General features: G+C 37.5%; 1 protein-coding gene across 1 annotated transcript in view; it reads right to left on the bottom strand.

Moving 5' to 3' along the window:
• Positions 1-12: 12 nt before the first annotated feature.
• Positions 13-25,803, bottom strand: part of CFAP43 (cilia and flagella associated protein 43) — a 101,565-nt gene continuing 75,774 nt past the window's right edge. Inside the window, exons 28-38 of the mRNA XM_067709479.1 lie at positions 20,938-21,057; positions 17,948-18,055; positions 16,299-16,385; positions 15,524-15,612; positions 13,692-13,905; positions 12,481-12,593; positions 10,852-11,011; positions 6,146-6,310; positions 4,244-4,324; positions 2,890-3,043; positions 13-2,701 (exon numbers count right to left, since the gene is read on the bottom strand). Of these exons, the coding sequence (XP_067565580.1) occupies positions 2,535-2,701; positions 2,890-3,043; positions 4,244-4,324; positions 6,146-6,310; positions 10,852-11,011; positions 12,481-12,593; positions 13,692-13,905; positions 15,524-15,612; positions 16,299-16,385; positions 17,948-18,055; positions 20,938-21,057 (1,458 nt within the window). The 3' untranslated portion in view covers positions 13-2,534. The remainder of the gene's footprint in view (positions 2,702-2,889; positions 3,044-4,243; positions 4,325-6,145; positions 6,311-10,851; positions 11,012-12,480; positions 12,594-13,691; positions 13,906-15,523; positions 15,613-16,298; positions 16,386-17,947; positions 18,056-20,937; positions 21,058-25,803) is intronic.

Below are 25,803 nucleotides of genomic sequence, written 5' to 3'. Positions count from 1 at the left end.
AGTTTTACAATTATCAACATCCCAGTTTTAAAGATGAGGAAATTTTAAGATTAAGTAGTTATTTAGTGACAGTTAGAATCTGAACCCAAGCAACCCAGCAACAGAGCTCATAACCATGTTATGTTTGACCCAATTAATTATATATATTACTACTTGATAATATAGATAATATCTTAAAGGGCTATAAAAATACAAATATAATTGCTCTTAGTTCAGCAGAAGCTGAGAGGAATCAGTACCATAAACATATCAAGAGAGAGGACTGGGTTCCATGACCCATGTGCCCTTCCAAAGCACCTGCCAAGAACCCCAAAGCAGAAGATGCCTCTTGTTGAAAGTGCTGCTACTAGAATACAGCTTGGGGGCAAGAGGCTCTTGCTAACCTCCACTCTATGCCTCAAAGCTGAGGCATTCAAGCAAGGAGCCTTGCCAGAATCACTCAGGGTAGACACTAAGAAACGAAACAGGCTGTTAAGACCTGGGAATCCACAGAGCACTGTCCAGCGAAATTTGTGGCCTTGCCTTAGTAGCAAATGGAGGCTTCAGTAGCTAACTTAGGTGACATGGAAATGTTACCAATAGGCACTACCCTGCTTAATCAGCCAAATCGACTACTTCAGGAATCATTCTAGGTCTAAGGGGGGGGAGCTGTCAAAATGATGTTGGTTCTATTTTCCTTACCATTCCCACCACTGATCACTATACAGGTGATCAATTATGGTACTATCCTGGCAATTTCTAAATAGAAGGTTTTAAAACTTCTAATTTTTTTTTTCCAAATAGAATGTTTTATAATTGCTCTCTTGCTTTACCTACACCAGTGTACATTGGATATGGTGTTACTAATTAAACTTAACATTTAATTCACAAAGTGCAGAACATTGAGACATTGACACCCTTTGGAGATTGTGGTTCATGATCCCAATGGTATTACCTTGGAATGCAGCAGTCCATAGGCTATGGAAAGGCAAAGCAGTTTTCTGAACAGTTAATCTTCTCATTACTTATTTATCATCATCTACATGAATAAAGTGATAAACTATTTCATGGAAATGTAAGAATTCTGATCACCAAATTCCTTTGTGTGTGTCTGTTTCTCCACACCAAGCAATTCTCAAAACACCATCTGGATGTCCTACAATTCAACTCAATTCTGACACATCTATCTGGAGATAGCATCAGATTCTACAAGTTAAGGGCTCAGTCCCACAAGACTGCCCTCCACTTCAGATGCCATTTGAAAAACCAGATTGTTACCTGTGCTTCTGACCGGCTGGCAATAAGTCAGAGGTTCCCAAGATTCCCTTCTTCCTTGGGTTCAGTTAATTTGCTAGAGTGGTTCATAGAACGCAGAGAAACATTTTATTTATCAGATTACCATTTTATTATAAAAGGATCTAACTCAGGAACCTCGGGATGGAAGAGATGCATAAGGCAAGTTATGGTGAAAAGCTCAGACTTGCTTGCTCTCTCTGGGTACCCTCTCCAAACCTTGTCCTTCTGGGCTTTTGTGGAGACCTCATTACATAGGCACAATTGATTAAATCATTGGTCATCGGTGATCAATTCAACTTCCAGCCCGTTTACCCTTCCTAGAGGTGGGGGTGGGGGGTGGGTGTGCGTAAGGGTGGGTGGGTGGATGGGAGGTTGGGACACAGGGTTGGTTCTCCTGGCAAACAGCCCCCATCCTTAGGTGCAATCCAAAAGTCACCTCATTAACATAACAAGACACCTGTACCTCTCTCATCACTTAGGAAATTCCGGGGGTTTTAGGATCTCTGTGCCAGGAATGGTGTCGAAGACCAAATATATATATTTCTTATTATAAATCACAATATCACAAAATGAGAAAATGCTTTTTTTCTGTTTACTAAACTATCATGTGGGGCACAAAATTAAGTTCTGTTGCAAATACATATGAATATAGAAGATTATGTCATGTTTATGTAGAACGTCTATGTAGAAGAAAATATGTTGTAATTTATAAGTGATTTAGGGCTTGGTAAAAGTAAACAATTCGCCTCGTTCCCATTGGTAGGACAGGGAATCATCTTAAACATTCTATTAATTTTTTTTCTGATGATAGAGAAATGCTTACTGAAGAAAATGGGAAATACAGAAAAGTATAAAAGATAAAAATCATTCATAATCTCATAACATTTCTGGTAATTTTATAAAATTAGAAATACCAGTAGTGGCTAAAAATAATTTTTTGTCTTTAAGACTTTCTATATTACTACTGTGAAAATAATTTTTGATCAAATTAAGACTTAATAAAATAGATCTTGAATATATTCTGAGCTAAAATCGTGTTCATTCTTGAATAAAAATCATTCGTGTTATTTTAGACATTTATTCATGCAGGACATTTTTATAATGACTAAGGCTAAACTCAATCAATTTGCTATTAAAAATATGCCACTAAGAGGAGACTCTACTTAAATTTCCTTATATAAGAGAGACAGAAATCATTTTAACCAAATGAAATTATTTTTAAAATGACTGATTTGGTCTTATGTTTCCCACCAGCAGTTTTACATTTGAACGAAAGCAGGAAATGTTTTCATCCTTAATCTTTCAACTTCAGCCTGTAGTATTGAAATCTGCTCAGCTTGTTCTTTTGAAATTTTTGTTAACTTTTGCTGTTGCATCATGTTTTCATATCGTTCTTTGGCAATCTTTTCACAAGTCAGTGTAGACCCTTATCCCAGAAATGAAGAAGAAGGAATTATTTGGATTATTATCTATACTTTTAAATACAGAAACAGCACTCAGAATCAATTAAACATATGGAACAAATACTGGTAGCTTTATAACCACTGTACAGATTTTAGGAATTATGATCACTTTTAAAGAAACTGACAGTTGATTAAAGAAAAAAAATCTTACCCACTGCATTACAGATGTCTTTTCTCTCTGAGACAGCCACCAGTTCTTCTCGTAAATTGCAGCTTAGGGTATAATTTGCTACATCTTTTTGATTGCTGTACCTTCTCAGTTTTTTAAGCAGCTTTTTGCAGCTTTCCACATTCTTTTTGTGGGTCTGAAATTTTTGTTCCCATGACACCCCACAGAAATAATTTTGAAAAAAATATATTTTATAAAGACATTATTCTTAAAATTTAAATACATTGTCATCAGTAGGACATCTTACCATCATATCCCTAGTACCTAGCATAATACCTGCACATAGTGGGTACTTAAATTATTTGTTGAAAGATAGAATGGTATGTTGATACACATTTTAGAAAAAAATTTGTATATTCTTAGAAATAAGAGAAGATTTAAAAAACACATAGCCTTGAGATTACTTTGTTTCCATCTTATGTATGTTAAACACTCAAAACTGAGCATTGTTAGGCAATTAGGGTAAAACAAAGCCTTTACAATGCAAAGGAAAGACTATCAACACTTCTACTACATAAATCTTACGTAACCTAATGTGAAACAGGAAATTCACCTACACTCTAATATCTCCCAAGGGGTTAATTCAAATGTTAAAAGAAGTGCTTCACAACCTAAATGACTGACAGATGAATGGATGAAGAAGATGGGGTACATACATACAATGGAATATTGCTCAGCCATTAAAAAGAATGAAATAATGCCATTTGTAGCAACATGGATGGACCTGGAGATTATCATACCAAGTGAAGTAAATCAGACAGAGAAAGATAAATATAATATGATGTTGCTTATAGGCAGAATCTTAAAACAATGATACAAATGAACTTATTTATAAAACAGAAACAGACTCCCAGACTTAGAGAACAAACTTATGGTTACTGGCGGAAGGGAGAGAGGGATAGATTGGGAGGTTGGGGTTGACATATACACACTGCTATATTTAAGATAGATAAGCAACAAGGACCTACTGTATAGCACAGGGAACTCTGCTCAATATTCTGCAATAACCTAAATGGGAAAAGAACTTGAAAAAGAATAGATACATGTATATGTATAACTGAATCACTTTGCTGTACACCTGAAACTAACACAACGCTGTTCATCAACTATACTCCAATATAAAATAAAAATTAAAAAAAAAAGAAGTGCTTCAGGCTACCACATTGGTTACAGTTACAAAGACACTATTTAGAGACCTCTAATTACATCCTGAATATCAGTATAAAAGAGCAAGATTTTGGTAGGTTCTATTTGAATTCATGATTTGCAAACTATTACTTTGTTCAAATCTTTCACAACTACTGGAATTATAATGATCAGTATCCTTGAGACCTACCTTATCTAAAACAGCAATGGTTTGCTCCATTACTCCAATCTGAATGGCAATCATAGTCTCATAGTTTGGTTCATTTAGGTACTTTAAGAGGGAAAAAAAAACCCACAATGTATGTAAGGATATTTTTCTCTATTTCTTTCAGTAGATAATTTTATAAAGATTATCTTAGTTTTGAAAGTTACTGTTTCTCATAAAAATTATCTATCCAAGTTAGGATTGACTTGACTTTAGTGTCATGCTATTTACTTATATTTGGCTATTGATACACTCATCTATATACTAATAGTTACAAATGCCTAGAGTTTATCTTCTCATTCATTCATTCACTTATTCAACTCACCAAATATTTATTGTGTCTCATTTGAGAGTGTCTCACTAAGTCCCATACTAACAATATCCCAGTTAAAGATACTGAGGGAGATAACAAAGATAGATAACATGACAGAGACTTCAAGATAGATAACATGACAGAGACTTCTCTTCAAAAAGAGAACGTGTAGTATGATTAGTTGCCAGAATGTATGTAAGGTGACATGCAAATTAAAAGGTGGTTTGAGTTGGGCCATGGTTTCTCTGAACTGGGGAAATCAAAAGGCTTTATGGATGAGGTGGCATTTAAACCAGACCTTGAAAAACAGATAGATTAGGGATGTGAAAAAAAAATGTGGAAAAATATTGCAGGTAGAAGAACCAGTATAAGCAAAGGCACAGAGGTAGAATCCTGGAATATAAAATCAGTTTGGTTTGAGAATACTGATGTGTAAGAGGAACAGTGGGAATGAATTTCAAAAGATAATTTGAAGGACACTGAACGCCACTTAAGGATTTCAGAATTCATGTGCCAGGTAAGAAGAGGAACTTTAAAATGTTTGAGCAGAGTAGTAATGTTATTAGACCTGAATAGGAATGTGACAGCAGTATACGGTATAATTAGAAGAGAAAAACCCAAGGTCAAGAAACTAGTTAGGAGATTATTATAAAATACTCTAAACCATTGAAAAGGAAGGACTGAAGCAAGGTAAAGGCAGTGGGCATAGAGAATGAGGGAGTAAATGGATAAACTAGTCAAGACTTGGAAGACAAGGGAAAGAGAGGAATCAAAGAGGACAACAACTTTAACCCTGAGTGAATGGCTGAAAGAACAGAAATAAGCAAAATAAGAAGAGGAGCTGTTGGGAAGTAGGAAATACAGAAATAGAGCTTGAGAAAGGTCAGGTTCAGAGAGCTTAGATTGGAATTGGAATTTAATTGGAGTCCAGAAAGCTTGGATGAGTCTTAGCAGTGATCATGAAAGTCAGAAAAAGAGAAATCATCAAAGGAGAGGGCATGGAAAGAAACACAGAGCTGGGGGCAGAATCTTAAAAATAGCTATACTTAAGAGAAACAAAAGAGAAATGAGGAGAAGAGGCAGAGTGGTCTGACATGTTGGAAGAAATACAGGAGAAAACAGGGATGATTAAAGCCAAAACAATGGGCAATTAAGAATGAAGATGGATGGACTTCCCTGGCGGTCCAGTGGTTAACACTCCGCGCTTCCACTGCAGGTTCGATCCCTGGTCAGGGAACTAAGATCCCACATGCCACACGGCCCAAAAAAAAAAGAAGATGGACAAATGCTACAGGGATGGTTATGACTGGGAAAGGGACCACGAGATTTGACAATTAGGAAATTCTTGGTGAGCTGCAAAACAGAACTATACTACTGAATGGGTCACAAAGAACCAGAGGCAGCAAATGTAAACTACCAGAAGAAACAGACAGAATTCATAGTCACATTAGGAACTACTTCTGGCATAGAACATGCTTGACGTCACAGAGGCTTCTTATTCAATACTGGTTGAATGAATGAATACATTAATGAATGAAATTAAAATTATATAGTGGGGGGCAGGGAGAACTTACCTTTTGACGATCTCTTGAAAAAAACAGCATCTGAATATCCCGAGCCTTCTGATTTAGATCTTCCATTTCCATCTCCATTTTCTTATGTTCCCACTCGATCTGAAATATTCCTTTGTGGACTTCTTTACTTTCCATCATGCTAGCAACTTTCTTTTGTCCTTGAGTCTTAAAGAAAAAGTACATTCCGATATTCATATAATACGATTCTGCATACAGGATACAGAATATTTGAAGCTGAATGCTTTTCTTAGAAAACGCTTGGAATGCAGAGATAATTCTATCCTCTATCTTAAAATGTAGTAGATATTAAAAAATTACTTGATGGGCACAATCTGATCACTATAAAGCATGGTAGTTACTGAACAGAAGGGATTGTAAGATACATTTGAATGGCATAGCCAATTTACTTTTATGTCAGTGATTAGGCAGGAACTCCTCTTGACATCACCGATCTACCAATCTGTATGTGTTTATACCCCTAGTCTGCCCTGCTTCTTGACACTATAGATAAAGGATTGTAATTTAATGCAGCTAGGCACAGCAGTATCTTGTTGGTAGCTAGTGGAAAAGCAAAAAAATTCAATGGGTTAAATATGATATTTAAACACCTAGATATTTTGTACTTCATTTCAAATTGCCTACATGAAGTTCAGGAATATTTTCATGGAGTTGTTCTCCCAGATTGCTAACAGTGAAACTACTATGTCTCTAAAATAAATTTGTATGTGAGTTCCATCAGTTAATGTTTTATATTTTTCCTCCCTTCTCCTTCAAGAACTTAGCTTTTTCAAGTTCATGCCACTAGACTATACCAACTGCTACTCTTTCTAAAAATTATTTTCATCTTTTGGTCACTGCTTGGGCTCAGTTCCTTGAATTTCCCACTTTCAATGCTCTCTTCTCTATCCTGCTCAGCCACCCAGCTCCCATGATCATACCCTTGATCTTGTCATCGCCAGTTCCAAAATCTTAAGGTCAAGCATTTCTCTGGAGCAGTATTTCCCAAATGTGGGAAATATTGCCCCACCAGGGGACATTCAACTATGTCTGGGGACATTTCTGGCTGACATAACTGTAGGGGGGCATTGCTACTGGCATCTAGTGGGTAGAGGCCAGGGAGGCTGCTAAACTTCACACAATACGCAGGACATCTCTCCCCGACAAATAATCATCCAGCTCAAAATGTCAGTAGTGCTGAGGTTGAGAAACACTTCTGTCAAACTACCACATCTCCTCTCTCCTTTCCTTTCAGTCAACTTTGTCATAAGATTTATTTTATAGTCCTGGTCTCAACTTCCTCACTTCATATTGTTTCTTCAGCCATCAGCAATTGAGCTCCTGCCCCAACCCTCCACTAAGACTGCTCTTGTCAAGTAATTGACGTAGTGCATGGTTCCCTCCTCCTCGGAACTGTTTCTCTCATGGTTTCGAGGTTCCCTTCTATCTCACTGGCAGCTCCTTCTCAGTCTCCTCACTTAACTCCTTCTCTGCTAGATCTTTCAGAATTGGACTTCGGGTGTTGGCCCAAATGCCCTCCTCCTATCTACCCACTTCCTACGTGGTCTCAAGCAATCTTGTGGCATAAATTATCTATATGCAGATATCTATATGTAATAGTCCATATGTAGTTAAATATATGTGATCTACATATAGAATACTCCTAAATATGTATCTCAACCCTGAATTCTGGCCATTAGATATTTCCACTGGGTGTTCTATAGGTATCTCAAATTTAACAAAAGCCAACATTCTTCATCCTATGTCCCCAGCCAAGGCTACATCTCCTCAGTCTTTCTCATGTCAGTGAATGACACCATCACCTTCTCAATTGCTCAAAAGCCAAAATATTAAGATTTATTCTTGATCCCTCTCTTTACCTGACCCTTCACATTCAGTCCATCAACAAATCTGATGGTTGTTGCTCTTACCCTAACAACAAAAATTGAAGAAGAATTAAAAACTTCCTGAGATAAACAAAAACTGAGGGAGTCCATCGTTACTAGACTGCTCTACAAGAATTGCTAAAGGGAGTCCTTCAAGCTGAAATAAAAAGCAAGCAGATAGTAACTCAAAGCCAGAAGAAATAAATAAAAAACAACCTAAATAAAAAATGTAACTACACAGGTAAATATAAAAGCCAGTATTCTTGTATTTTTGTTTGTAAGTACTCTATTTTTCCTGTGTGGTTTAAAAGAAAAATGCATAAAATAATAACTAAAAATCTATGTTAATGGACACACAGTATATAAAGATGTAATTCATGATAATAATAACATACTGGGGGAGAAACAGAGCTCCATGGAAGCAGAGATTTGCATACTACCGAAACTAAGCTGGTGCTAATTTGAACTAGTCTGTTATAAAATTAAGATGTCAATTGTAATTCCCAGGGGTAACCACTAAGAAAGCATACGGAAAAGGAAAGGTATAGGGAAAAGGAAAAGAGAAGGGGATCAGAATGGTACTCTGCAAAAAACCCCAATTATCTACTAAAGAAAGCAATAATGGAGGGACTGAACAACCACAAAATATGACATGCAGAAAACAAATACCAAAATGACAGCAGTAAGTTCTTCTTTACCAGTAATTACGTTCAATGTAAATGCATTAAAGCCTACAATTAAAAGGCAAAGATAGACACAATGGATTAAAAAAAGATCCAATAATATTCTGTCTAGAAGAGACTCACTTTAGATCCAACGACACAAGTAGCTCAAAGGTGAAAGGATGGAAAGATATCTTCCATGCAAACTGTAACCAAAAAACAGCTGGAACAGTTATACTAACATCAGACAAAATAAACTTTAACACAAAAATTGTCTTTTATATGCTGATAGAAGGCCAATCCTTCAAGAATATATAACAATTATAAACATATATGCACCTAAAAACAGTTTCAAAATATATGAAGCAAAAATTGACAGAACTGAAGGAGAAATAGACATTTTAATAACCATAATTGGAGACTTCAATATTTTACTTCCACTAATGGATAGAACAAGTATAGATCAATATAGATCAATATAGAAATAGAGGATTTGAACACTATAAATTAATTAGACATAAGAGACATATACAGAATTCATCTCTCAATAACAGCAGAATACACATTATTTGCAGGTGCAAATGGAACATTCTCAAATACAGATCACATGTTAGGCCATAAAATGAATCCTAATACATGTTAAAAGATGGAAATCATACAAAGTATCTGCTCTGACCACAAGGGAATGAAACTAGAAATCAATAACAGAAAGAAAACTGGAATATTTACAAATATGTGGAAATTCAACACCACATTATTAAATAATCAGTGAGGTCAAAAGAGAAATAAGGGATATTAGAAAATACTTTAAAATGAATGTAAGTGAAAATGTAACATACCAGAACTTATACAAATCCTTCTCAAACACTTAACAAAAAATTGAAAAGGAGGGAATATTTCCAAACATTTTATGAGGCCAACATTACCCTGTTTGATTATCAAAGCCAAAGACACCACAAGAAGAGAAAATTACAGGTCAATATCCTTGATGAACATGGATGCCAAAATCATGAACAAAATATTAGCAAACCAAAGTCAACAGTACATTAAAAGGATCACACACACACACACACAAACACACACACACTCCTAGACATATGTTCAAACTGCTGAAAACCAAAGATAAAGAGAAAAATCTCAAAGGCAGACACATTATTTTAAGAGGAACAAAGATTAAAAAAATATAGTAGGCATCTTGTCAGAAGTTCCGTAAGCCAGAAGAAGATGAACACCTTTAAAGTGAAAAGAATGAGAGGGAGAAAGAAAGAACCGGTCAATCCAGGGAACCCAGCAAAATATCTTTCAATAATAGAGGTGAATCAATTTCAGACAAGGAAAAACAGAGAGAATTTATTACCGACAGACTTGCACTTCAGTTGTTAAAAGAAGTTTTTAAAGTAGAAGGTATATAATACAAGACAGAAACTTCAATCTATACAAAGAAAGATCTCTTGAAATAGTGAAATTGGAGGGGAATAGAAAATGCTTTTTTCTTATTTTCATCACTCTAAAAGATAACTATCTATAGCAACAATAATAACAATATATTGTGGGTTAAGAGCATTTATAAAAGTAATATGTATAGCAACATTAGCACATAATTCCCAAATAGCACAAAATCCTCAAATATTTGGAAATTAAATAACACACTTCTAAATAACCCATAGTAACTTCTAATAGGAAGTTACAAGGGAAATTAGATAATATTTTAAATGGAAAGAAAATAAAAATACAAAATTTCAAAATTTGCAGAATGCAGCTAAAATAGTGCTTAGAAGGCAATTTATAACATTAAATGTTTATATCAGAAAACAAGCAAGGTCTGAAATCAATTCTCTAAGCTTATCAAACTTATCATTAGGTGAGGAGATTGACTCTAACAAAATAATAGTATGTATATTAGGATGAACATTTAACTCCGTGGTCCTGAACTTCTTTTACCTTAGAATTACCTGGCAGGCTTTAAAAAAATGTCCATGCTTAGGGGTGGGGTCTGGACACATTTGTAAACTTGTTCAGGTGATTCTAACGTAGAGTGAGAGTTAGCAACCACTGGTTCAACTGAATGAGAATGATTTACCATAGAAATGGGAGAATATGAAAAATATTTGGTACAGCAGGTGATATGTTGGTTTTTTTCTCCTTAAAGCATGAGAATTACCCGAATCACAGAATTCAAGTCTTCAACTATGTTCTTGTTGATGAGGATTGCATCAGAATAATCCAGCAGTAACTGGAAATTCTCCAGTTCTACTTGCCCTTGTTTAAGGAGGATTTGGATTGTCAAATTCAACTGGAATTTCACTTTGTCTTCCTGTAATCTAAATTGAAAAAAACTTTAAAGTAAGTAGTTGTAATACATTTATATTCCAAATTTCATCTATCATCTGATATATAAATTTGATAAAATATATCTGATATAAAAATTGAATATAAAATTCAAACTTAATTTTCCTTAAGTTGAAGGAAAACATGCTGGAGATTAATGTGGAAAATATTTTCCCAATGACAAGCTTTCCTAGAGGTCTCTATGATACCTCTTCTTACTGATGTGGAATTACACTTGGGCTGCTCAAAGAATGGTATGGACAGAAACACATTCATAAGGTTTTACTTCATGATTAAGAAAAGATTAATATGGTTTTGAATGTAAGTGGAAAAAACAGAGATGCTACCAAATAACAAATCTGTTAAAGTTCTGACTTTGTGTATTGATCTCTGATATTATATTAACAACGTTTAATCTGCATACTACTTATCAAATCTATTTTTAGGTAATTCATATTCCTACTTATCACCTAGATCTGAAAATGATGTTTAATGATGAATTTGGGAACATCAGAGAAGTATTTATCCATGTGGCTGTAAATATGGCCAAAAGTGAAGCAAGGACTTAAAACAGTATCCCAATTACTCTGGAAAATACAACAAGCTCCCTTGAAGAAAAAATATTAGCTGCTTAGGCATCTACATGGAAATTTCTTGGATATCTACTTAATTTTCCACACAGTTTGCTTGTGTGGCTTGAGCTTAAAAGTACTTACCAGCAGAAACATGTTCTTTCTGTGGAACACGTGTGGAAGGAGATTAAAATAAAAGATTTTCCCCAAGTTTGCCTATTTGATTAAGTCACAGGAATGTGAGGTATAGTATAGGGAATATAGTCAATAAAATTGTCACAACTTTGGGCTTCCGTGGTAGTGCAGTGGTTGAGAGTCCGCCTGCTGATGCAGGGGACAAGGGCTCATGCCCCGGTCTGGGAGGATCCCACATGCCACGGAGCAGCTAGGCCCGTAAGCCATGGCCGCTGGGCCTGCGCATCTGGAGCCTGTGCTCTGCAACGGGAGAGGCCACAATGGTGAGAGGCCTGCGTACCGCAAAAAAAAAAAAAAAATTGTCATAACTTTGTGTGATGATAGATGGTAACGACTTATCATGGAGATCGTTGAGTAATGTATAGGAATATCAAATCACTATGTTGCGCATCTGAAACTAATTTTGTAAGTCAATTATGCTTCAAATTTTAAAAAAGAGAAAAACAGAAATTGAAGAGTAAAAAAAAACTGGACCATTTGCAGTAAGAACAGTGGAGCATGTAGGCAAATTTCATTCTGAAATAAGGTCTTATGTAACAAAATGCACTTTCTCAAGGAGAAGTTATAAAGCCATGAATATAGGTAAGCCAGTGCCAGCTGAAAACCAGTGAGTCAGCATTCTCTCCCCATGATAACACAACCTAATTTAGCCCTAGATTTTGAATAAATGAACATGAATGAAAGGTTCCAATTACAGGGTGAGCTCACGGAGTACTTTTTCAATTTCATGTTGCACCTTCTCATCATCCTCAGTTCTCCTCTGGAGGAAAGCCACCATTTCTATTAAGCCAGCTGCTTTCTGCTTTACCTGAAGAAACCAAACCACCAACATCTCAGAACATACGGAGCTTTAGAAATAAAAGCAAACTAATTTTAAAGAACTTTAAAAAACATACATCTTTTAACTTTGTTACAAAACCTTAACAAGTCCAACTTTTTAAGAAATAAACCAAAATTTAAATCCTGCCATTATGTAATATAAGAAACCCAAAACTTACATGGTACATCCCATGAATAATTAGAAAAGTATCAAATTTGCTTCTCACTGAAAGACAATACGCAAGCAACTAGAATTTTTCTTATATCTTATCATCTTAGATAAAGTTTTACAATCATAGATACTTTAACAAAAATATGACAGCCTGACGCATGCGGCACACAATTTAGGTAATCTGGTGGCAGGGCCAGGGGGCAAGGTGTGGTCAAGAAGCAGCAAGAGGAAGAAGTCTCTTCCTAATTAAACACACTCTCAAATTGCTACCCTTTGTTACATTAACAAAATATTCTAGCAAAACTATAAAGCTGATTCTGGTGAAATATAATTCTTCTATGCAAAAAGGGATGAGGACTACTCAGGACCAGAGCAGACAGGAGAAGTTGTATCTACAACAGTGTTGTCCAAGAGAAATGTCATGTGAGCCATCGATGCGAGCCACATGTGTAATTTTAAATTTTGTAGGAGCCACATTATACAAGTGAAATGAAACAGGTGAAATTAATTTTATTATCTTATTTAATACAATATATCCGAAACGTTATCATTTCAACCTGTAAAGAATATAAAAAATATTAAGACACTTTCCCTTCTTTTTTTCACGCTAAGTCTTCTAAATCTGTGTGTATTTTCCAGTTACAGTATGTCTCAATTAGGACTGTCCACATTTATTTCAAGTAAAAAATAACCCCGTGTGGCTAGTGGCCGTCAATTTGGGCCTACAAGTACTTAGCCTTCAATAGGACTGAGGTTAATATTTTATTTCTTTATCATTATTATTAATATTACTATTACCCTAGTGCGAAAACCTAAATAACTAGCCTTTCTAGAAGCACTGACCACCGTAAACTATATATTTGATACTAGTACACTAAATGAAATGAAATAAAATAATAAAATGTTATTATATACTTTCTGTTCATTTTCCACTTTCGCTCGTCTGGTCATGCAGAAATGTTCCCAGACGGAGGGGTCCAAGCCTTGTGGCATGTTATTAATACTGTCCAAGTCATCCATGGCTTTCATTAACTGGGCAAAGGCATCCTTATTCAATTTCCCAGATCCTGGTCGCTCTCCAAAAGGCACAAGACTGGTCGTATCTGAGTGCACTTTTTGTTTGTGAATCCTGGTATTACCAATAAAAGCCCATCAACCTTTCACATTCTCACATACAAAAAAAAAAAAAAATCACTGTTAAATTAACGTAACCCTTAGCAGAGGTGTGATACTGCAAGACAGTTTCCTGTGGCTAGTGGGTGGATTACCCCAAAGAGAAAAGCACCCACTTGGACCTTCTTCCATCCCCTCTGGATCCCCAGACATGACCTCGGCTGGACTATAGATGTCCCCAGTTTCTGTCAGCACTGGCAGTTTTACCTGCACGAGAAAATGTCTCCCTTCTGGGCATTTTAAGCAGGTAAGTAAATGCCTGAGGGAAGTGTGGATGTCCCCTGGTTCTGCCCCATACATCCTCTGCTGGTATCCTTGTTGCAGGTGAGTAGCCTGGAGAATGTTCAGCTATATGTGCAACTGGAGAAGTGCCTCTTTTTATCTACATTAATGGATTATTTTTGTTTCCCTGGCCTGCAGCTGGGAAGAGAAGGGTACAGAGATTTGTACCAGGCACTCACTCTCAAGGTGCTTTACAATACGCCGTGAAGTTACTATTGTTATCCTCTTTTTCTAGATGAAGGAAGCGAGGCTCTGAGAGAAGTGACTGGCCAAGGCCATAGGTCTGATAGATGTGGAGTTAGGATTTAAAGCTAATTCTGTTGGACAATAGAGTTTATGCTTTTTCCACTGCTGCCTCCCAGTATATGGGAGGTCTCACTTCTTTCTTCACAGGCTTATGTAACTCACTCCTTTAAAAATAGGGAAAAAAAGACATAAGGCTTACTCTAGACTGAATTCCTCAGGTTGCATGTAACCTGTCAAAGGTGAGAGAATGAGTTTGCATCTCAGACACAAATGAGCCTATATCTTTGTGACAAACTCCATGATTGCTACATTATGTCTGATTAAAAATTATGGAAATCTGAATTGATAAAAATTTGGAAATCTGTGAAATGTAGTTCTAATGCTACTCTCGGTATAAAAATCAGATATTTTAGAACTCTTCGGATAATGGTTATTTTCAATCATTTATACTGGCATTTTTCAAACTTTATCTTGAACACAAATCACATGAGATGCTCCGAGGAAAGGGTACTTGTGGTCGAATAAGTCTGGAAAACATTTCCTACTCTATTTCTAATACTTGGGGATGCAAAGGCTACAAAAAGTTCTGAAATGTTCTTCAGTAAAGAAAATCTTTTATCTTTTTCAGCCCAGTATTTCCTTAAACTTATTTTGTCCTGGAAGACTTTTATGTGTAATTCCAATTAATACTGCAAGGGACTCATACTTGCTGGAACACATCTTGGGAAAAACAGTTTATAAATCTGTCTGCCATTTGTGTCTTACAAGGAGCTACTTTCATGTATAAAATAGAACCTATAATAGCACTATGATTACTTAGATACTTAACTATTTTTAAATAGTAAAAAAGAAATCCTTAGTCTTCATTGCCTACTGTAAGATATAAGAATGATCTTTAACAAACTGAGTTATGATCAAGACACTTGAACATTTTCACATAAAAGATGTTACACTGAATATTACAAACTAATCGGGAGAAAAAGCTGACATCTAATAATGCTTACAAATTTTTTTCTCAAAAACATGATAACAAAGAGGAAACAAACCTTGGTCGGCGTTTAAAAAGTTTGTAGAGTATATCCACCTGATGACTGGGAATTTCAGAAAATTCCTTTTTAAAGCTGCGATCTAGAACCTAAGGGAAAACATATCATTGACAGGATTGTAACTTTGTTCAGAAGGCTTTTATTTGTTGACAATACTCTTTAACATATAGGTTGTGTCACTTTGATTTTAAAAATCCATGAAAACTTGGTTTATAACCTTGTTAGAGGGTGACCACTCACTGTGCAAGGATTTAACAAAGATTTACTTTGAACAAGAAGCACCTCAGTAAATTTAAAACATTACTTCATATAAGAGGTCTTAGAAATCATTCAGAACTGAAGTTTCACAAAATGATATTTACCTGTAAAACATGCAAGTTACCTCTATTTTATTCCATTCCGTTCTATTCTATTCTTCAGTTTGCTTTTCTATCCTATTCTTTTCCATTATAAATCTGCTGATCATAGCCTACTAAATTGATTTCATAACCAACTAATGGGGCTTGCAACCTGAAGTTCAAAAACCTCCAAAGTCTAACTGTGCTCTCTCTTTTTTGTACAAGAGAGAGCTTGAACAAGAGAAGTTTACAAAAATTTATTTTACACAGTGATTTTTAGAAATACACAGTGGCATAGAATGAAGTACACCCGTAACTGTGATTACAGTAGGAGAAAAATCTATGAGGAAATTAAATTATATCCCTCTTAATCTTCCCCAAATCCAGGCAGCATCAACTCTATTGCATTAGCGAGTGGGTGAGACAACAGCCCTCACTTTGTCTTCCGCCAGTAAGTTGTCGTAGTGTTCCTTGTACATATCGTGGTCTTCTCTAGATTTCCGGATGGCCTCTGTAGTCTGGCTCTATAATAACATCGGGAATAGAAGATTGGAACTGGAAATCTTTCAGGATAAACAAAAATATTGGGGATACTGAAAAGAACAAGGAATTCCCTAGTACAAGATAAATGTGAAGTGAAGTATCGATTACAGATAACATTCACAGAAGAAAGCAAACTGACTGGAGACTGAAAGGACAAACATCCACTCACCTGTTTCAAAGGGTAGCCAGCTCTGTATGCGAGTGTGTAAGTGACTAGGGAGCACGCTACACTCTTGGCAGGGCAGTATGGATGATGAAATTGCACAGGCTTGGGAGTTGCATGGACCTTGGTTCTGAGAGACTGAATATATAAATGGACAACAGACAGACCGTATATAAAGATAGAGCCCTGACTCATAACCTACAACCAGCCAGGAAGGGAAACCACAGCCTCTGCAGCGATCGGCCCTAAACCGCCAGGACTTGGTCAATAACTTTCAGCTTTCCTAATTTTTGCCACCATTTTCAACTTAGGACCAACCAGAGAAAGCCAAAGCTCCTTCCTAAACCAAGCACATAGGTTGCCAAGCTTCTAATTAACTTGCTCCAGGCTTCTCCATGCCAACAACTTCGAATCAGGGAATAGCTGAAGCCCTCTCTTCTATTCATTATAAAGCTTTCTCATCCCCTGCCTGCCTTTGAGTGTCTGCCAAACACAAGTGATGGTGGCTGATTCCCTTACTATACCAAGCTCTGAATAAATAGTCTGCTTATTCTCATTTGGAGGGTCTTTATTTATATCTACAGTTCCAGTTTCTGGTATGTCACACACTAGTGAGTGACTTAGCCTGTTACCAGTCTCTCTGAGATGGACTCCTCATCTACAAAAGAAATCCCGTACTCTGTAGGGTTGTTATGAGTAGGGTTGTATTTAGCAGGTGCTTTGCATATGCTCTTTAACAGACTCTTGGCAACAATAACTACATATGTCATTTGATACTTTATATCATTCATAAATGTCATTTATTAATACTAATAAAAGCTGACATCTTTTGAAAATTATCATGTGACATGTATTTTGTATTCATTGTCTCTTTAATGAAACATATCTATTCATGCTCCTATTTGAGCTTTTCAAAATATGACAGCTTTTCATTCTATAAGCTAACCCATTACTTATATATTTAGTGAAACTTAGGGTGCCAAAAGGTCCAGAGAGAACAATATTCCCTAGAGAAGAGCTTGAAAATAGCTTTAAAGGTTATGTGTCTTGTCCAAGGTCCCATAGCTAGTCAGTGGTTAAAAGTGGGCCCCTTCAACCATGAAGCCACATGGCCTCATTTTATAAACCATATGTCATATGAAAGTTACATAGTTCGTTTGACTAAATGATTGCAGACGCAGAATCACATAACTTTATGAACAGATTGGAGTGGGCACTTTCATCTGACCCTGGGGCAAAGTCCCAGACAGGGAGCCAAGGAAAGCACACAGTTGAGTAGGAATGTAGAAGGAAGGAAGGGGCTAGGCATGTGAGCTCCTGTTAAGAGGGATCCCCTTTGTCAGAAGATGCTTGTACTCAGGTATCAGACACTATACTTACTTTCTCCTCCTGCTTCCTTGCAAGGTAGTTGTTCAGGAAGGCTTCTCTGGAGCTTATTTCTTCATCCAACAGTAAGGAAAACACAAGGTTGTTTATTTTCAATTCCTCCTGCAGAAATATTTAAAAAGGGGGAAAATGATCAATATGCCTACCTTTGAAAGGATTTCCTATTGAGGGTCACAGACTTGGCACTCATCAAGCAAGTTTATGACATACAAGCAAGAGAAATTCTTTTTAAGAAAAAGGGAATATAAACTTGCAATAACTGCTCAGTTGTTTTTACCTTTTTCAATTTTCATTGTAAGATAAAACACATACATAGGAAAATACGTAAAACAAATGTACAGTTGAATGAGTTATTATAAAGGCAAAACACCCTTGTAATCACCACTCAATTAAGAACTGAACTTTACCGCTTTACCAGAGCCCTTTCCATGTGTCCCCATTCTAATCTCAACCCCGATAATAACCATTGTCCTGACTTTTATAGTAATCACCTCTTTATGTTTCTTTGCAGTATTATTACTCAAATATGTATCTCTAGGCACTATTGTATAACATGCTGGTGAAAAAACTGTCACATTTTAAAAGTCTCTTATAATCCACAGGTTCCCTTTCAGCCCTTTCTTTTCCTCACATTTATTTGCAGTTATCTGTAGTTTCACCTAGTCTGGGTTTTGCTAACTCCACACTTATGGCAAGTTTTTCAGAGTCCTTTATCCCATGTATTTCCTGAAAATTGGCAGCTGAATCAGAGGACAGATCAGACTTATGTTTGATCCTTTTATGAAGATCATAAAGGATATTGTGCTTTTTGATCAGGAAACAGGTAGTATCAAGTTGTCTTTCTTTTTGAGATGTTAGCAACTGTAGATCTCAATGCTCGGGTCCATTAATCCACTGGGAGCTGCAAAATGGTGATGTTATATTTCTATCATTCCTTTTTCACTTACTGATTGAAATCCTCTTATAAAGGGATGCTTCTCCCTATCTATTTGGTTACCTAGCAGTGTAGTTCATACAGGAAAACAGTAAATACTTGACACTTTCTCTTTATTAGTTTTTAGATAATAAATTTGTTGTTCTCCTTTGATGGCATTTTTATTTTTAAAATATCACACATTCATTAATCTAACAAATTTGATAGGTTTCAGTTAATTGCAATTATTATTATCGTTGAATCTTAAATTGTCCCATTTAGGGGAACTTTTAAAGTTGACTCCTGAGTCCTTTTGATGTTACTTAGTAGTCTTTGATAGTTTCCTCATTGTCTTGTATGAAAAGATGTTCTATCTTTTTAAAATAACAGCTTTACTAAGATGTATTTCACGATCTATACAATTCACTCCTTTAAAGTCTGTAATTCAATGGTTTTTAAAAATCAGGTTCCCAGTTGTGCAACCATCACCACAATTTTAGAATATTTCATCACTTCTAAAAGAAATCCGTTAGCAGCCATTTCCCATTTCTCCCCACACCTCCCAGAGGCCTTCGCGCCGCCGCCCAAAGCAACCACTAACTTTAACGTTCTGTCTCTACGGATTTGCCTATTCTGGACATTTCATATATATGGAAACATTCACTATGTGGCCTAGAGTGTCTGGCTTCTTTCACTTAGCATGTTTTCAAGGTTCATCCATGTTGTAGAATGTATTATTACATTCTTTTTGTAGCTGAATAATATGCCATTATAGGGATAAACCACATTTTATTTAACCATTCATAGTTGTTGGACATTTGGATTATTTCTACTTTTTGGCCATTATGACTAACGCACTCTTAAGACTAATGCTGGAGCATTCATTCCCAATCTCCCCCCACCTAACTACCATATGCATACATCCCCTCCCTGCTGGGCCAGTGATTATGTTCTTCTATCTGTGGCCACGACAACTGAGGAACAGCCCCTCTCCCATGGCTACAGGTCTTGCTGGGTCCTGGTAATAGTGCCCTTCCCTTGCCTCTTTAACTCTAGGGATGACACTGGCTTCCCATCGTTTCTAGTCTCCGGCTGTTTCACCATTCTTTACTGTTTCTCTTAACCCTGCCCATACCTCAGTGAAGAGTCCCTGCATTACCTCTCTTAAATGTAACCCTTTCAGGGTACCATTCCTATTAGGACCCTGACAATAGACATCCTCCTGGATGTTCCTTAACCTCTCTCATCTTTTTTGGTTGACCCCTTTGCTTTGGTGAGATACATCTTCCAGATTATTAGCTTCCAGAGATACATCTTCCAGAGATACATCTTCCAGAAGATTAGCTTCCAGAGAATGGGTGCATATAAATTTTTGAGACCTTGCATTTCTCAAAATATTATTCTCCTTTCACATTCAGTTGATAGTTTGGTCAGGTATAGAATCTAATGTTAGGAATAATTTTCCCTCAGAATTTAAAGCCTTCATTCTTGGTCTTCTTGCTTCTAAGTTATTGTATGCTTCATTTATATTCTTACTGCTGAATCAAATTAAGTCAGATTTTTCATCTGATCTTTTAGGGCATGTATATTATTCATTCATTCAACATACAAGATGAGCCCAGCCCTTTGCTAGTTGCTGGAAATACAAAAATGAACAAGACAGACTCGGTTCCTACCCTCACGGAGCTTATTATAGTCTTGGGAGCATTAAAAAGTGATTCACAATAAATTAAAATTCAGTTGTAATAAGTGATAGGAAGTAAAAGAACAGCGTATATAACAAGAAGATCTAACCTAGACTGGGACCTGACAGATGAGTAGATGTAGCCCAGGAAGCAGAGAAGTGGGCAGAGTCTTACTGCCGCGTTGGGAGGAAGGAGATGTGAACAGGAGGCAGAGAACTCAGCATGGCAAGTGAGGGGGGCGCCAGAGATGAGGCTGGAGCAGGAGTCATGGCCATCGAGTGCAGGACCTGGATGCCAGACAGGGTGTTGGTCTTTGTCCTAAGAGCAATGACAGGCCCTGGAGGCTCCTTAAAAGAACAAGTCATGTAAGTAAAGCTTTTATTTACCTGGCTGACAGCCATCTCCGCTCTCACTCTCCTTTCAAAGAGTCTTTTCAAAAGTTCATCAAAATTCTGTGTGCTTTCTTGAATAGAGTTTTGAAGTTTCTTCATTTCTGTTTCTAATGACTGAAAGGAAATCAACAGCAAAGTTAACATTTAGGAACATAAAATGTTCCTAGGAAGTGGTTGTTTACATTTTGCTAAAACAAAGGGGCAGGTGGAGGGCAGGCCTCGTGAGGTACTCTGGGCTCCCCCTTTAACCAGAGATGTTTCTGCTGGGTCTGTTATATTGTGAATCTGAGATTTTTGCTTAAAAAAGATTACACTGGGGAAAAAAAGTTAAAATCACTGATCAGGGCTAATGATGCAAGCAGACAGAGGTCCAGTAAAACAAATTGCAGCAAAGTTTTCCAGAAAATTCTGACTCTCTAAACAGGACAGAAATTTCCAGGCACACAATCTGGCCCTAAGAAATCTTGGTTTGTTTTTTTAAGTTATGAATACAGTTGGTGGTTGAATGACGTGGGTTTGAAATGTGTGTGTCCATTTATACGCAGATTTTTTTTTCAACAAATATGTATCACAGTACTACACCATCCATGGATGGTTGAATCCACAGATGTGGAGGCCAACGGTAAAATTACACTCGGATTTTGGACTGTGAGGAGGGTCAGGGCCCCTAAGCCTGAGTCATTTAGGGGTGAACTGTATATATACATATTTACGTTATTTATACTCTCTCTTGTTTTCTGTATGTTTTCTCCGTCTAAATAGTTCTACATCAAAAGGAAAAAGTACCACCTCCTTCTTTAAAATTCCAACAAGACTTAGCACTAAGCACACAGTAGGTAAGTGGAAAGATATAAATTTACATTTTTAAAGAGAATGACATCTGCAGATCAATCCTAGACATACTGTTACAAACTATTTTTACCTTAGAAATTTTTGGTAACTTTTAAATTTTGATATAACTTCAAATTTACAGAAAAGATGCAAGAATAGGACAAAGAATTCTCATATGCTTTTAACCAAATTAATCAACGGTTAATATTCTACCCCATTTCTTTTATCGCTTGCTAAATCTCCCCCCCTTCCTCTCTCTCTCTCTCTCTCTCTCTCAACCATTTCAGAATAAGCTGCAGACACTTGAATGCAGGCTAGTTATTTTGGGGTCTGCCACTCAGGTTAGGTCTGTCTGGCGTTTCCTATGCTCAGACCAGCATGTACATTTCTAGCAGGAATGCTCCACAAATCATGTTGTATCCTTCCCAGTACACCACTTCAGGAGACACAATGCTGCTTCGTTTCACTTTGGCTGATGTTAACTGTGATCACTGGGTTAGGTAGCGTCTTCTAGTTTCTCTATTGTACCGTTCCCGCTTTTCCATTTGTAATTGATTTGTGGGAAAATACTTTGAGACTATGTAAAAAAAATCTTGTTTCTCATCAAACTTTTAGCATCCATTGATAATTCTCACCTGAATCAATTATTACTATGATGGTAGAATGTTGTTATTATTTTAAATTTATTTTAAAAAACCAAGTTTTCTCTATGCTGGCTTAATAAAGGAAGAGACTAACCCTGGGAAGATTATGGAGAGAGAAGTTTAGCAAAATGTATAGAAATATATGATACAAGGAGAAACACCACCTAAATTAGGCTAATTAAGCAATGAGGAAATATTAAAAATAAAACAAATACAGCTCTGGGCCAATTTGCTTATAATAATTTATGACACTATCTCATAGGAATGGAAAAATCCTATGAATAGTGGCCTCCTAGTAGTTGTTTATCAAGTTCAGGTGTTTCTGGATAATGGCAGCATCATTATATGGCAAATGGCCAAAGACACAGCCTCCTGAGGCCAGATTGTCCAAGGGTCCCCTATGCACCCTTCTTTAAAACACTGAGCTTTCAGGCCTTCGAAGCTCTCTGGTCTGAAAGGAACTTTTTATGATATCAAAACGGCCTTTTGCTAAAACTGTTCTTCAGATGTCCCACACTCTTCTCATTGCAGGCCCTTCTCCAGGCTTTTCCATCTGCCTGCCGTCCCTTCCTCACTCTTCAACCTGTTCATTCTTTCTCATTCTTCTAATGTGAGAACAAATGCCACTTTCTCAAGGAAGCCTTTCTTGGGTCCTGTCTTGGGCACTATCTTGGGTCTTAGCAGCAAAGTCTGGCACAGGATTCCAGTGCACATGCTTTTGACACCTATACGGGGGTGAGGGAAACGGGTAGGAAGGGGCAGGAGCTGAGCTATCATGTGCTCTCAGGTGGCCCAGCCCTGGCCTGATTCTCAGGGGTATAAGGGTAATAGAGAGGCTCTGCTGACCTGTCCCAATTTGAGCCGAGAGGGCTGGACTTTCATACTCTCATCTCATCAGTCAATTGCTGGCCGTTCTGGGTGGGAGCAGTGGTATAACCTTGCAGTGTCTCTGGACAATAATGCCCCCTTGGTCAGCCAAGGACAAGACTCCAGTGGCCTTGGGTATAAGCCTTTAGCTGCAGCACTCACAGCAGCAAAGGGATGGGCAGGCCAGCCTGTAAAGGGGGCCAGGTGAACACCCCGATCTAAGTCAGTGCCTCTGTGTTTACTGTTATAGATGGCATTTGAACTTGTCCTTCCTAATTTATCACACTGTAGTTAAATAATTATTTTGTGGATGTCCAGTTAATATATAACCCCCTTCACCACCAGACAGTGAACACTGAGGGTTGAGGGCTGTGTCTTTCTATTCACCACGTGTCCCTTGGATATAACATGGTGCACATAGTGGGAACTCAAGGAGTATTGGTTAAAAACACAAGTTTTCCCTCAAACATTCCTGGGGAAATCTAATTTTGTCTAAAAATGTCTGTATCAGATGCTGAGAAACGAGAAGCAGGGGAGGTGAGAGATGGGAGACCAAGTAGGAAGGATGAATATACAATGCAGAATCCATAACACCAAGATTTTCTCCCATTCCCAGGACTTCCCTGGTAGTCCAGTGGTTAAGAATCCACCTTCCAGTGCGGGGGATGCGGGTTCGATCCCTGGTCCAGGAATATCCCACATGCCATGGAGCAACTAAGCCCGGCCTCCACAACTACTGAGCTCATGCGCCACAACTACTAAGCCCATGCGCCACAACTACTGAGCCCGCATGCTGCAACTACTGAAGTTTACGCGCCTAGAGCCCATACTCCGTAACAAGAGAAGCCACTGCAACGAGAAGCCCGTGCGCACCGCAACGAAGAGCAGCCCCCGCTTGCTGCAACTAGAGAAAGCCCAGTCGGCACGCAGCAGTGAAGACCCAACGCAGCCAAAATATAAATTAAAAAAAAAATTTTTTACAAATGAGTAAAAAAATAATTCAGTGTCAGGGAAGTAGGTAGAGGTATAAAATGAGATAAGATTTGCATTAGTCAATAATTGTTGAAGCTGCATAAGGGCGTCATTATATATGTTTGACATTTTCCATAACACAGAAGTTTTTTTTAAAAAAGATTCTTTTAAAAGAGGGAAATTAGAGACAGTGAACATCAGTTTTTCAAGGAGACATTGAGCAGTGGATTGAGAAGAAAGTGGAGTCAAGGGAGTGTTTGTTTTTTCTTTTCTTTTAACTTTTTATTTTGAAATAAATTCAGACTAACCCCAAAGTCACAAGAATAATAGAAAGAACTCCAGAATCCTGTTCAAGGGAGTCTTTTTTCCTTTTGTATAAGATGAGAGATGTATACAATGTGTCTATGGAAAAATCCAGTAGAGGGGGAAAACTGACGATGCAGGGAAAAGGGGCAAATTGCTGAGTAACAGCACTGAACAGGTAAGATGGGATGGGACCTAGTGCACGAGTGGAAGACCAGGCTTGGGCAGTTGCAAGGCCATTTCACCCATAAGGAACAGAAAGGCAGGGAGGATCTCTGGATTCAATGCAGGTGGGTGGTAGATGTGGCGGGAGAGGCGTAAGGAAAATCTCTTTTCGTTGCTTCTCTTCTCCCAGTGAAAAAGAAAATAAGGTGAGAGTGAGTTGACGGTCAGGTGTTGGAGGTTTGAGGATAGGGGAGAACACATGAAGTGGCCCTCTAGGATCTCGCTAGGATCTTGTAGTCCACCCACCAGCAGAAGCTGCACCATGTGGTTACTTGTTAGAAATGCAGAATCTCAGGGTCCTTCTATGTCCTCAGAATGACGGACTCGGAATTTGTATTTTAAAAAAGCTCCCCCAGGTGATGTGGATTAAGCTAGGGGGAAATTGAAAGCTAGGGGGAATAGCATTGTTGAGCAGCTTTAGGGACCCAATAAAGGTTCAGGTCATTAGACTGAAACCAGTCAGTGTTTTTCCTTTACACACTGCATGGTGCAGGTGCAGAGAAGGTTGAGTCCTGGCTTAATCAAGGCTGAGGTTTTACCAGGTGGGCGTGGCCAAGGAGCCGGGGGTGAAGGTGTGGGCAGCGGACTACCTCCCAGTGCGAGACTGTGGAGTAAATGGCACTGCTTTAGGCGTCTATACTCTGTAACTTCTTGAAATCTTTGCTGCATTCAAAACTACTCACTTTGGATAATACACAGAGACATTGTTAGAGGACTGCAGTGAATAAAAACAGGGACAAGTTAACAATACGTTCAAAGGAATTGTTCACCATAAAGCTGAAAAACTGCCCTGCCTCAAATGATGGTAAGATTTTACTTTCTTCACATTTACCTGGTTGTGTACCATCGCCTTTTACATCTCTATTATAACTGTAAGCACTTTTAATGTGGGAATGTTTCCTTGTGATGGAAGGATAAAAGTGGGAGACCTGCATTGCAAAAATCTCAGATCAGAACTTTATTGACTGTGTCATTTTTCTCTCAAGTCTTTTCCTTGAAATTGAGAGCAAGTCAAGCA

Source organism: Pseudorca crassidens, chromosome 16 (genome assembly GCF_039906515.1).
Source record: "Pseudorca crassidens isolate mPseCra1 chromosome 16, mPseCra1.hap1, whole genome shotgun sequence".
Lineage (NCBI taxonomy): Eukaryota > Metazoa > Chordata > Mammalia > Artiodactyla > Delphinidae > Pseudorca > Pseudorca crassidens.
This window is presented reverse-complemented; position numbering and strand designations above follow the sequence as displayed.